The sequence below is a fragment of the Neovison vison genome, chromosome 12 (assembly GCF_020171115.1).
Source record: "Neovison vison isolate M4711 chromosome 12, ASM_NN_V1, whole genome shotgun sequence".
NCBI lineage: Eukaryota > Metazoa > Chordata > Mammalia > Carnivora > Mustelidae > Neogale > Neogale vison.
Genome location: NC_058102.1, coordinates 115398411 through 115411768, shown reverse-complemented (window position 1 = coordinate 115411768; position 13358 = coordinate 115398411). Strand labels below are relative to the sequence as shown.

Here is a 13358-nt window from a genome sequence, read left to right as displayed (position 1 = left end):
TTTGCTGGAATACCTAGTGCTGAAAGTGACTACGAGTGTGCAAAATGCCGACCACAGAAAATCTGAGCTATCAACTGCAATATTCTGTTTTATAACTAATAAACAAAAAAAATTACCCAGAGATCTCTCATACGAGCTGACTTACTCCTATAAATTTACCTTCTTCAAATCTCATAGGGTTAAACTAAGCTATGTGTATTTTATAGAGCTTTTCTTATACCCTGATAAGAGACTACAAGAAAAGTGGGCAAGCCACTCAAAAGCAAGTTGTCTCTGTTTTCAAGGCACACAGTTTTCACATCTAAAACTGTAAACTAGATCTTAAAAAAATCCATAGGTACAATTAATAAGAGTGTATTTGGTTTCATTATGCTTCACCTCCTGACCCCAACAAAAAGCAGTTTCTGTATTGATAGGAAGACTTACAATTTGGCAACTTTAAACAGAAAAAATAATAATAAATGGGGCCATATATTTTTCAAGAAGGAAACAAAGCAATGTTGTTGCACGTAGCAACAGAAACTGATTTATTCTGGGAGAGGTAGAAGCCACGTGCTGAGAGCCAGGCAGGGTATGTAATTTGCATAGAAGAGGGAGCAGATTGTGGATGCCCTGACCTGTCAAGCCCAGGTAGGGCCTCGGAGATAATGGGTCCCAGAATACAAAGCTCCATCTTGATCCAGACAGACACACACAACACGGAGAGGCCAGATGGATTAAATGAGAGACAAAAACGCTGGCTTCTGCCATCTCCACAGGAAGAACGTAAGTGTTACAGAAGATGACAGATACCAGATACCACATGGAGCCCGCCCCGGTCTCTTGGCCCCCATTGTTGTGCCCATGCCATGATTTCGACACCGCAGAGAAGAGGCAAGCCTGTTCGGAGCCATGAAATACAGTCACCAGGGAGATGCTCGGCCCGACTGACAAGAGCCATCAAGCGAGCCTACACCTCAGCATCTTACTTGCAGGGCTCAGGCGGGAGGAGGAAACAGGGACAGGAGCAGCACCGGGGGCTGTCTGTCCGGGTCCCCTGCCTCGGCTCACAGCCTCACAGCCTTCCGACGACAGCCCGCCGTCCGTGCCCACACGTCTGGGGCGCACTGGTCGGGGAACAAAAGGACTGTCTGCTAGGACAGTGCTCCTCCCTTCAGAGCCCCGTTCAGCAGCGAAAGGGCATTTTCCCTGCCACCGGCAGCTATGAGGGCGTCAGGCCACAGCACAGGAAAGCACGGTCTGCCGGAGACCCCCAGAGCACAGACAGGGGCAGGAGAGAGATGCGCTCGCCACAAAGGACGGTGCCCTGGGAGGCGGGATGCGGAGTACAACCAGAAACAAGCACGCGGATGCTGGGAAGCCACGGTGACAGCACGTGTGTGGACCAGGCCGCGAGAATCCGGAAGCCAGACTCTGAAAAGGACGCTGTTTAGGAAACCAAAGGAAGAGTGGAATGAGCTGGACCTTCCTCGCTGCTGGAGCCACAGAACACCTTTTTGTATCCAGTCCTACATGAAGGGGACAGTCCAATGCTCACCAGGAGTAACACTGGGTCGGAGGGGCATTTTTTTTTTTTTTAAACACTTTAAACACCAGAGGTCTGGTGCGTGCAGGTTCTGCGTGGAGTACAAAAAGGGATGGCAACAGGACACAACCACCCCCCTCTTCCCACAGAGTGAAAGTCTCTGCCCCGCTTCTCTCTCACAGAGACACAGGGATGCAGAGGGACTAGTTAAGCAGGAGCTCACTCACTGATACAATGAACATTCACCGAATCCCCTGATCGGCCTGGCCCCGGGCTTGGTTAGGCAGGACTAAACCAGATATGGTGGTGTTTCCCTTCGTGGGCCCTACAGAAGGTCAGAGAGCTTCACGGGCAGGACTGAGGCAGGTAAGTGAGCAGGTACACAGAATCACGGAATGGCCAAACTACAGAGGACCTCAGAAACCATCTAAACCAGAGCTTTTCAAGAATGTTCTAAAGAACTGCAAACTACCCTTTACTAAAATTAAAGTGTGCAGACAACCACAATGTATTAAAAGTAACTTAAAAAAAAAAAAAAAAACCCCTCAAGGGCCAAGGCAACAGAGGGGTGACAGCAGAGTCCGGGCCACTCAGCCTTTCCCTGACTTCTGGACTCCCCCCAAACCCCTTGAGGCTCCCCTCCTGACCAGAGGTCACGAGACACAACTTTGAGAATCAATGATCCAGTTGTCCCAATCTTCAGTTCCACCAACGAGGAACTTAAAGCTCAAAGGTTTTAGGTAACTTGACCAGAATCCCAAATTCGTCAGAAGGATGTGGACTAGGACGCGAGTCGCCCGAATCCCAGCTCAGTGCTCACTCCACTCCACTAATGCCGCCTCAACGACTCGGACTGCGGAAGTCTAAAATGTACAGTATCTGTTTTTTTCTCTCTCTCTCTTTTTTTCTTTTGTAACCTGAGTTCAACAGACTGCTCTGGGAGGGGAAAAAAATGATAAAATCAGGCCTTTTGGACAACATAGCGCTCATGGCTACAGATGCCCATGTCACAGGTCTTTCCCCATCTCTCGTCCAGAATGTCCCCTTTGGTTTACAAAATATAACTTGTCTATTTGCTTGTCTTTGTCTCAATGGCAGCTGAATGAAAAAGTTTTAACATAATGTACTTAAACCAGTTATTTCAAATTATAAAAGAAAACGGAGTTGACATAGGGACAAATTTAGTTGTCTATCCACACGGCTGAGAAACTCTGAAAACTGTCCCTACCAGAATTAAACACGTGCCTTGGACTGATATATATTCCATCCCCTGATGCATTTGAAATGAGTGTTATAGATGAGAAAATTACATTTTATGAGTGAATTTAAATAACATTTTAACCAGAACAAGAAAAAAATTCAAAAGCATCAGAAACTGTAGAAGCTTAAAAAAGAACTGAGAGTGAAGGGCCAAAGTACCATACGTCTCATTAAATACAGACCCAGGACAGGCAGAAGCACGATGCTACCACAGTAGGGCTGCATGAGAGATACTGCTTAGGCTGGAGAGGAACCACTGATGGAGCGGGAAAAAACTCAAAGGCGGCTGAAAGCGCGTATGACTCAGGATCTTGGAGCCCAGACTTGGCAGCAAAAGTAGGAAATATGTTCTTCATCTGGCAAGAAGAGGTTGCATACATTTGAAAATCACTGGCTGGATAGAATGAAAAGGCTCCATCCAGCTTTAGATGGAGAAGGAGGTGAAGGGGCAGGAAGGCGGGGGTGGGGCAGAGCAGTGCCCTCCCGAAGTTTCACTTGCTACGTGATGACGGTGGTATTCGCCTTCCCAAAACCAGTGTATGTGTGACAGGCAAAAACTATATGATTTCGCTTTCAGTCCCCACAGAATGTGATTCTTATCTAAAGCTTTTCTTCCCCACTGCAATTTTCCTTAGGTATTTGTGACAGAAGCGGTTCACCCAAAAGTAAAATTGCAAGTAGATTACAATCCACTTCAATTATCTCTGGTTTCTGCCTGGACTTTGAGCAGTAGTGTCTCTAACAACGGTTAGATGCACAGAGTAGTGTTTGAACTTCCAAGTCCAATAGAATTATAAAAGTATAGAGCAGTAATTATGAACAACAGAAGCTAGTCAACAGTTTTTACTATTAGGACTCTTAAATCCTTTTTCTTTTAGGTAAATATACTAAGGTTGTTTTCTGATTTTTAAAACCAACAGAACGGTTATTTTTATGCCATGACTGTTTAACTATAAAGATAGTGCTCTGTAACATCTGAACATCTGAACATACTTATAAATAATACTTTTTTCTCAATATTCTACGGAAAACATATTGCTCACCCATAATAACCTTTGACTTTCAATAATCTTAGCTTAAAATATTTTGCAATTTTGAAATACACACATCTACAAATATGCCAGCTAAGATCAAGGAAAGCAAGAGTAATTCATAAAAATAAAACTACGGTTTCAAAAGCATATTACATATATTCACTGGAGATATCGCATTATAGCGGCGATTTTCAAACATTTTAGTCTCAGGATAACTTTAAATTCCTAAAAATTATTAAGGACTCAAAATAATTTTTTACGTGGATTATCTCTATCATTATTTACTGAATTGAAACTGAGAAGACCTAAAAATATTACTTTATAGAAAACAAAATTTATATTAAGAGAAATTGTTTTTATAAAACAATCATTGTTTTTTCAAAAAACAATGAGTGCGAACCACAGCACTGTTTTCCATTTCAGCAAATCTCTTTGCTATCTGGCTGAAAAGACCGATTCTTCTATCTGTTCTGCTTTCAATCTACTGCAGTATCAAATGACTCGTTGTCTCTAGAAAACCCAACTGTGTCCTCGTGAGAAAACAAGGGTACAAAGATAATAAATGACATCTTATCATTATGAAAAGTTTGGACCTCACTGATCCCTCTGAAGGATAACTAGGATAACTAGGGTTCCCTGAAGCATACTTTAAGAACTCCGACTCTACCAAGCTGTCTGTAATTGCTATTCTTTCAGACATTATAAACTTACACGTCTCCATGCCCTCATCATCATCATCCACCGCAGGTTTATCATAGGACTTGTCGATGGCAGCTCTGAAGCTTTCATTGCATCCCCTTCCTCTGATTATCCGTGGCCGTGGGCGGTGGAAAGGAATATCCCCATTCAAAGTCACTTCAGCGACCGCTGTCTGCAGACTCTCTAATGAGCTTGACTTTTTCAGACCCAGGGAAGGGCCTACATCTCTGCTGGGGGAGCCTTGGAGATTTACAAAAATGAAATGTTAGTTAGAATTAGTGGTGAAAATTACATACCTGAATACCTACGGACTGTGGAAAACATCAGGGACATAAATTATTCACTCACTGAATTCTAAAGTGTGGATGGAAATGTTATAAAAATAAAGTAATAGTAACTAATTTTAATTTTTTTCCAAATATATTTTAAATTTAGTCTACTTTCTCTATTTTCATTAGTCTCCATTTTTAGCCCAAGAGAGATAAATCATTTGCTGGTCAAATCATTTGCTCCAAGTATGTAAATAAGCGAAAACAGCTAGAATAACCCAGAAGCTTACTTGAAAAGTAAGGATGATGATAAGGCTAGAATAAGCAACCAAATGTAAGCTTTGTAACTTAACTGAAATCATTTATTGACAGCTCAAAATTATTTACAGCAGAATTTAAACTTTCATCTCAATGGGTTCCATGAATTCTCTTCCTCATTACACCGCGGCTTCACACAGCTCAGTCAGTAAAACGAGCACAAAGACTACTCGTCACTGAGTCAATTAGGGCACCCTGGCACCAGGCAGAAACCTGATTCTGGGAAATATTAATGTTCTCAGGAAAGAGCAATGCAAGATCTGAATAGAAACAAATTACATAAGGGCTCTCACTAGGGAGCCGTAAAGGAGGCGAGACTCAGATGCTGAACATGAGGACGTGTGTCTCCAGGCTCGGGAGTAATAATAGCTTCTCGAGGAACAAGTGAGGAACAGGAGGAAGAAAACTTAACAATTAACGAAGAAAATTTCAGTAGGATGGCAGGGGAGAATTGGGAGAATGAACGATGGGGCTGTTTCTGGAGGATATAGGGCAGGGGGCCCGGAGAGAGTACCAGTAGCACCACGCTTTAGAAGGCAATCAAGATGGATTTCTTTGAGCGAGGAAGACAGCCGCATCCATCACTGCCTGCCCTGGCACTCAGAGGCAGATGAAGTCTGCCTCTCCATGACTAAAACACCAGCTTTGGACCACCACTGGTCAGCCCAGGTTTCAGAACTAGCTCGTCACTTATGCTGTTAAAAAGACAGGTACAAAAAAAATGGGAAGGTAGAAGAGAGCAGGTCGTTTATCTGTACATGGGGTCACCAGCTCACGTGTTAATCAATAATTAAGGCAGAGCCTTGATATGGTATCACCTACAAGGCAAATAATTATGACACGGGCTTTGCATGGCTCAGGGTAGAAAACAGAATAAAAGTTAAACTGAGAGTCAAAACAAGAATTATCTTTTTAAGATCCATTTACATTACATCTCCCACCTCATTTTCACAATGGGGTATCAGTTTTTAAGTTAGAATAAATATGTCAAAAATGTAACACAGGCAGAAAGGCAAGACAGATGATTCTAATGAAGAAATAATAGTCCCTCAATTATTGTGTTTGGGAGAAAAAGACGATTTATTGAACTTTCTCAGTGCAGGATTGTATATATTTGATTATTTTATAACAAAAATTCCCATGAAATGTTTCTTTCTAGAATGATCAATCTTACTTTTTCTCTTGATAGCACTATAATTTTTGACAAGTTCATGTTCTAAATACTCATAAAAGTCATGTCACAGGAAGGAAAATGAATTTTGTTCTAGAATTAAACAAAAAGTAAGAAATCAAGAAGTCAAAGAGAAGAGGAGAAGATCACTTGTAGGCAGGGACATTTACTTTATATTTCCTAGAATTAGCACAGGGGAACCCTTTTTCTGAATAACTCATGCATATCAATTTTCATAACCTACCAGATGCATCTGAGCTCTGTAGTCACTTATCAGACAAATATTTGGCACTTTTTGGGGAGCATAAAGGACGTGTGTGTGTGTGTGTGTGTGTGTGTGTGTGTATTCATATCTATCTATATTTCTCCAATAAAGATTTCATGCTTCCAGTAAAGATTTTCATAAAAACATCACTCAGGTATATTAAGTTTTTCTTTATGAAAAGTTAGCTGAGTTTTGACTTAATATACTCACAGCACTAAACATTTTAATAATGAAATCTAGAAATAGCATGAATATTAAAATAGGTATATGTCTATACATACATGCATATAAATATTTATATACATATATAAGAATATATATATGTATATATTAAAATACATAAAGGCAAATCTGGTAGAAAAAACAATGATGAAAATATAAATAAGCAACAGATATTTTGTAAGAATAATTTAAGGCTTACCTACCTATTCTTCTTTCTGAAATTGTAACACTGTAGTATGTAACATTCTGGCCATGGTATTATGTATATAGGAAATCAATGAATTATTACCTCTATATTTAGGTATGGTTGAAAATTCTTATAGTAAAAGGTTATACAAAAAGTCATAATTTGTAATTTGTGAATATATAAGAGGGATCAGCCCACCACGGGCCTAATCTGGAACGCCCATTCTATTCCATGGCTGCGTTCATGCTACATCAGAATGAAATAATTGTTACAGGAACTGTTTGGTCTATAAGGCCCACATTATTTACTATCTGGTCCTTTACAGAAAGAGACTTCGTATTTGTAACATGAATATGATACATTTAAGTATGACATTTGTCAAAGAAGCTGTTAACAAAGATTTTGTTAAGGAACAATGCTAAGATTCCTGAGTGATGGTTACTGAGAACCTCGACATGATACACTTAGCACTTCCTAGAGATGAAAATGAAAAACGCCTTTCTCTATATAAAGTAGGGGCAAAAATTTGTCTTATTTACACACACAAGCACACACAAATCAACATCTTTTAATTTTAAAATAATATTCCAAAGCTCTTTATAAATCAGTTCATTAGGACACTTTGCTTATTTTTTATATCCAAAGATTAAACTGTTAGAAACACAATTCTCCTCTTATTCTGTCTTTTCATTCACAAAGAAAATTTACCCCCAAATATCAAAAAAGAACTTTAAATCTGAAATAAAGGGGAAAATCATAATCATACTGTTTTCCCTAGGCCATTTTTCTACTACTTACTAATACCTCTCTTGCCGAAAAAAAGTAGAGGATGTCTTTTGCAAGGGCAAAGGGAAATGGAATTCAATTTTCATTATGAAAGGCTTATGGCTAGACAGATGATCTGTGCTGAAATGCCACTGTGGCTCTACCAAAAACCTTTGGACTGAACTATAAAATCATGATCATCTTAGCAATTCAAGTGAACTGAAGAAAGAAAAATAACTGAAAATCTGTTCACTGTCCAATATTTCAGGGTGGAAAGGATCTACTTTAGACATTTTATTCATGTAGATTTAAAACCAACAGACCAAAAAATAGGTACTGTGATGTCTATGTAATAATTTTGTTTCCCAAGGTTTTCTAGTTTACTTTGGTAGGATCAATGGCGCATAGTGGGGAAAATAAAAGAAAAAAGGAAAATGCTTTTATCTAGGATCCAACATTTTAAACCACAATATAAACACAAAATAGAATTAGATTGAATTAGATTATAAAATCTGCCTCCTCTCCATGAAAGTTATTTTATGTATCCAATTAAACTCTGGATATCATCATCATTATTTTTTTAATTGCACTAATGCTCTTTTCCTTTTAGTAAAAGTGAGTTGGTAAAATTAAATATTTTCCTGACTTTACCTGACTGGCATAGTATATGAAGTCATGTTCTTTAACCTGAGAAGTTCGAGTTGGTTTTTATGAACATTAACTTGGATAGGGGTTACTTCTTTAAAAGTAATGAATACTGTTAACTCTAAAACGAATTACTAATTTACATATATGAACTATCACATAGTTTCTCCTTAGCCCTGTTCCAGAATTTCAGTGAATTTCATGTTTGATCAGAGAAATAACTACATAATAATGGCTGAAGCTATAGTAATTGCCTTCCACTACAGTTAATCTTATGATTTATTGGATGTAATTTTTAGAATGTATCTTTTACTCTACAGAATGTAAAAACTCCAACCTTGTCCACAATAATCTTTACATATGTATATGGATACACATTTTTCAAGCAGGCTAAAACTAATTACTACTGCAGGTTAAAAAGGTGAATTGAAGCTAATTAGTGCTAAGTGACGTGAGTACTTCATACCGGATCTAGAATAATTAAAACACTATTCCAAACTTATAATAATAAATCATAAATGCACCACTGTACAAAGCACATTACTTTAATTACACGTGAAGACTTTCCTGTGATTATTTTCATAAAATAACATAAAAATAAATTCTAATACAATGAAAAACTCAGTTCAATATAATCTGATTACTGATGCTACATAATGATCTAGACAGCATTTTAGAAGCAGTCCTAATGACTTAATTAAAAAAAAAAAGAAAATTTTAGAATAGGTTCACAAAGTCAAGTCAAGACAAGGAGCTGTGTGATTGTCTAGTCTAACTCCATGTCAGACAACTATGAGCTAATTCTTTTTTTTTTTTTTAAAGATTTTATTTATTTATTTGAGAGAGAGAGACAGTGAGAGAGAGAATGAGCGAGGAGAAGGTCAGAGAGCGAAGCAGACTCCCCATGGAGCTGGGAGCCTGATGCGGAACTCGATCACGGGACTTCAGGATCACGCCCTGAGCCAAAGGCAGTCGTCCAACCAACTGAGCCACCCAGGCGTCCCTATGAGCTAATTCTTGCACCTGAAGAAGAACTAAGGTTTTCCGAGCAACTAAAGACAGCATTACTGGACACTGTCCATCAGTGAAAAATATTTATATTTATGCTATCATCTTTCAAATCAAAATCACCACTTTGAGGATCATTGTCTGGACATCAAGCTAGTCATCTAATAAATGACTTAGATACTTAAGAGTCTATTAGAAGAGATCCTGTTTTCAGGATTTTGATTTTTATTTAATCGTGACAAAACATTTCTACACAAATACTATTAAAATCTAGGTTGTTTTAGCATTTTGGAAACACTAATTATATTTGTACTTAGTATTCCTTCTAACAGAAAATTTTTCTTTTCTTGTACAATTTGATTTCCTACAATGAAAACATCCATGCAAGTCTGGAATATTTATGTTTACACGTAATATGACTGGCAGCTCTATAATTATGATCAGCTCCTTGGACCACAGTTTCTATGGCAACAGTCTCACTGTCCATTCTTACCTGCTTTCTGGTCATCCACTGTATTGAGTTTAGTCTCGTCAGCTACTGTTAAAAGGTAAATGTATACTGGTTAGCACAGTTAGTCCCCACAGCCCAACATGCTTCAACCATTCCCGGATCTTTTCAGTTAGGTGATCATTCTTAGGTAATATTTCATGCAAATAATATGAAACATCAAGCAAACATTCATAATCAAAAAAGGCGGGGGGGAAGCAGTGTCTCCATGCAAAATGCCAGTCATTTCATTTCACAGACACGTGTGTTATTTATAAGTTAGCATATCATAATTAGCCAAGGCAATGCATCGCCAAATTTTTCTTTTATGCATGTGATAAATTAATGCTTTTAGTCTTGAAGTACAAACAGCCACCAGAGAACAGCATAAATAAGTTACAGTTGATTAACAAAGGTTCTGTAAATCATTTGATCGGTTTATAGATATAATTAATTATTTTACTTGTTTGTTTGCTTTTTGGTGGATTTTGATTCAAAAAGAGACACTACCTGATTGGTGTTTGATTGAACAACTACGGTTATTTTTCTCCTCCCATTTGCTTCCAAATACTTTCTACAACAAATATTCTCTCAAATTATTACTTCAATTACATGCCTTAATTATCAACACATAAGAGTTTCTATTATATAAACCTTAAAGAATAGGAGTGAAACAAAGATATCATGAAGTAACCAAATTCTACACATGGATTGAGATAATGGTTTCTCTCCAATACTTCTCCTTCTAGTTGAAGAATCCCACAGTCAACCAAATACTATTTCCAAAAATTGGTTTTAGACAACCAAGATGTTAACACATTTCATCTTTTCAAATAAAGATGCAGGAATATAGCATGAGATGCGTGTGTTTGTTTCTTTTATCATCAGGAAACATATATGTTAACATATTGCACACTATGTAAACATGCCACTTATGATAAATATGGTTATCTTAAACTCAGAGAAAAACTAATTTTTGCCAAATTGCCACATTTCACATTTATTTTCTCTATTGCTTAAAGTAAACAGACATGTGTTTGGGACTATCAATTTTAATCTGAAAGCATCTAAACCTTATTTAGATAAAGATTCATGGAGATTGTACTCACTACCTAAATCCATGCTTTTTGATTTTCGCGTTTTAACGAAATCCAATTGACTGGCATCTGAAAATTGCTTTGTGCGTTTTTCTGACATACTCTGGCGTCCAAATCCTTCTCGTTGAAAAGCAAGAACTGGATCAACATCTGGACTCAAAGAGCTGGTGTGAAGAGAAAAACAAACATAAAAATATTTACTAAAAATAGAGGACATCCAACTTCAGGAAAGAACATATACGCTTGTGCGTAAGAAGGTGTGTCTATGTGTATTCCTCAGAAATGCTGAAACTAACACAAACACAGTTCATTAAAAAACAAAACAAACAAACAAAAAAAATGTGGCTGAATAGGAAGTGATGGGAAAATACAAAATTCTGTTTACGTTTAGAATAATTCTTTCTCCACATGAGTTCTCTCGCCTTCTTGATTTGCTTCAGTTTCCTCACTGTTCCCCTATACATCATTATTTCTAAGTGATTAACAAAAATAAGGCAGATGGGGGTGCTGGGGTGGCTCTGGCAGTTCGGCGCTCGACTCTTGGTTTGGCTCAGGTCATCGTCTCAGGGTCATGCGATCAAGCCCTGCACTGGGCTCTGCGCTCAGCAGGAAATCCACCTGTTCTTCTCCCTCTGATCTCCAACAACCTTCCCCCTGCTCACACAGGCTCTCTCCCTCTAAAGTAAATAAATACAATAAAATCTTTAAAAAAAAAAAAATAAGGCTGGTAGTCTTTTGGAAATGGAGAGGATTGGATATTTGAGGAAGACTTTCATATATGAATACAAATACTGGCCACAAACAAGTGACTGTATGAACTGCAATCAAGTAAAAATTTTAAAAAAGAGTATGGTCTTTTTTAGACAGCCTTTAGATATCCTGGTCTTCTTAGATATCCTTTATCCCGTGTTTCAGAAAAGAATGAAAAAAACACCATTGTGGTGTGTGGTTTCATGAGAATGCAGTTTCTCAGCAGTATTTATTCAACTAAGAAGAAACCAACTCAACACACCTTTATTAGAACCTATTCTGATTAACATGTTGTGCTGGGGACCGAAGTTAAAAAAATAAAAACAAACGATCTCTGTTCTCTGCACGTTCCTACAAAAAAAAATACTACACCAGACGCACCAAGCCAATGCTGTGGACGTGGAGATGGGGGAATGTCTGGTATTGGAGGGAGGCGGGAATAGGGCGACTAAGCCCGGATGATATTTGATTTTGGCGACACCCACAGTAGTTCAAACAGACATGGTGAAACCCATGGCAGATCACTGGTAACAGGACACCGCCGGAAGAGTTTTCCCAGGGGACATGTCATGGGATGACAAAGAATCACTCCTATTTGTAAAAATCTGTAAACACTTTAAAAAAGTACTTAAGTGTTCTGAGCACAGTTTCATGCAGTAAGAATGGTTGTTCGGTGCTGGGCACACTGAGTACACACACCGCTCTCCTGTGTTAGCACCCAGCCACCTCCCCATTGGGCCGGTGAGGAGAAAATGCCTCCACAGAGAGCTAAACATACTAGACGGTGAGGGGGCCGCGTCTACCCCATCAGCTGAGTTTACAGAACTGAGTTTATAGGCTGATAGCCTGCCTTATGCTTCTGATGGAGCAAACGTCTCTACCCTTTACGGCCGCAGACAATTACCATCCATACTGGTAAAGCAGAGAGATCTGGTTTGGATATCCATCAAAAAAACGTAGCTGCAGTTTACTGTGCATGAAATGATAGCTGGCTCTGAGAGAAGAGCTAAAGCAAAAATTGTAAAAAGAAAGACATCAAGGGAAATGTTTCGCCCTCAGGTTAAGTGACCTGAAATGTGTCGGGCGCACGTGTATTCTTATGCTCAATAAACAGGAGAGCGGCCCCACCCATCTGGCAAGGCCAGTGAGAGACTTCAAGGACATAATGTGAAAGCCCTTTGTAAACTGCAAACCACCATACAAAGTAAGCTATTATCACCCCACAAAGACTGTCTGTCTCAAATAATCAACTTAATACACATTATGATAACAGCTATAGATAGGGGAATACACAGGGGAACTGCACAGTCCTTCCCAATCTGCTCCACCAAGCACAGAGTGGGGCCCCCAGGATGAGATAAGGTGGGTGCCCACGACTCCAAATTCAAGGAAGCACTCACTCTCACGGTCGTGCGAGGTCACGATGCACACCTGGGAGTGATTCCCTGCCTGTAGTTTGTATCCTGGGCACCCGGCTTGCCTCCCCTACTGAGGAGAGAGAAGATGTCCCAGTACTGAGGAGAGAGAAGATGTATTCCATGGGCACTGGGAATTCAGCCCAGGGCAAGAACAACTTTATTTGGTAAAGTTCTTTGTTATGTCCAAATAAACGTTCTTTTCTCTGCATTCTATATTATATCTTTCCATCTTTAATAT

The 13358-nt window shown here is 39.0% G+C and overlaps 1 protein-coding gene across 15 annotated transcripts in view; it reads right to left on the bottom strand.

The window, feature by feature from the left end:
* The window catches only part of PARD3 (par-3 family cell polarity regulator), a 659680-nt gene that overhangs the window by 211102 nt on the left and 435220 nt on the right, over nt 1-13358 (bottom strand). For 7 of the 15 annotated variants that reach the window (XM_044228092.1, XM_044228102.1, XM_044228095.1 and 4 more), the window contains 3 exons: nt 10965-11116; nt 9862-9906; nt 4531-4758 (listed from right to left, as the gene is read on the bottom strand). In XM_044228092.1, the coding sequence (XP_044084027.1) occupies nt 4531-4758; nt 9862-9906; nt 10965-11116 (425 nt within the window). The remainder of the gene's footprint in view (nt 1-4530; nt 4759-9861; nt 9907-10964; nt 11117-13358) is intronic. The other 8 variants (XM_044228100.1, XM_044228105.1, XM_044228103.1 and 5 more) reach the window with 3 other exon arrangements.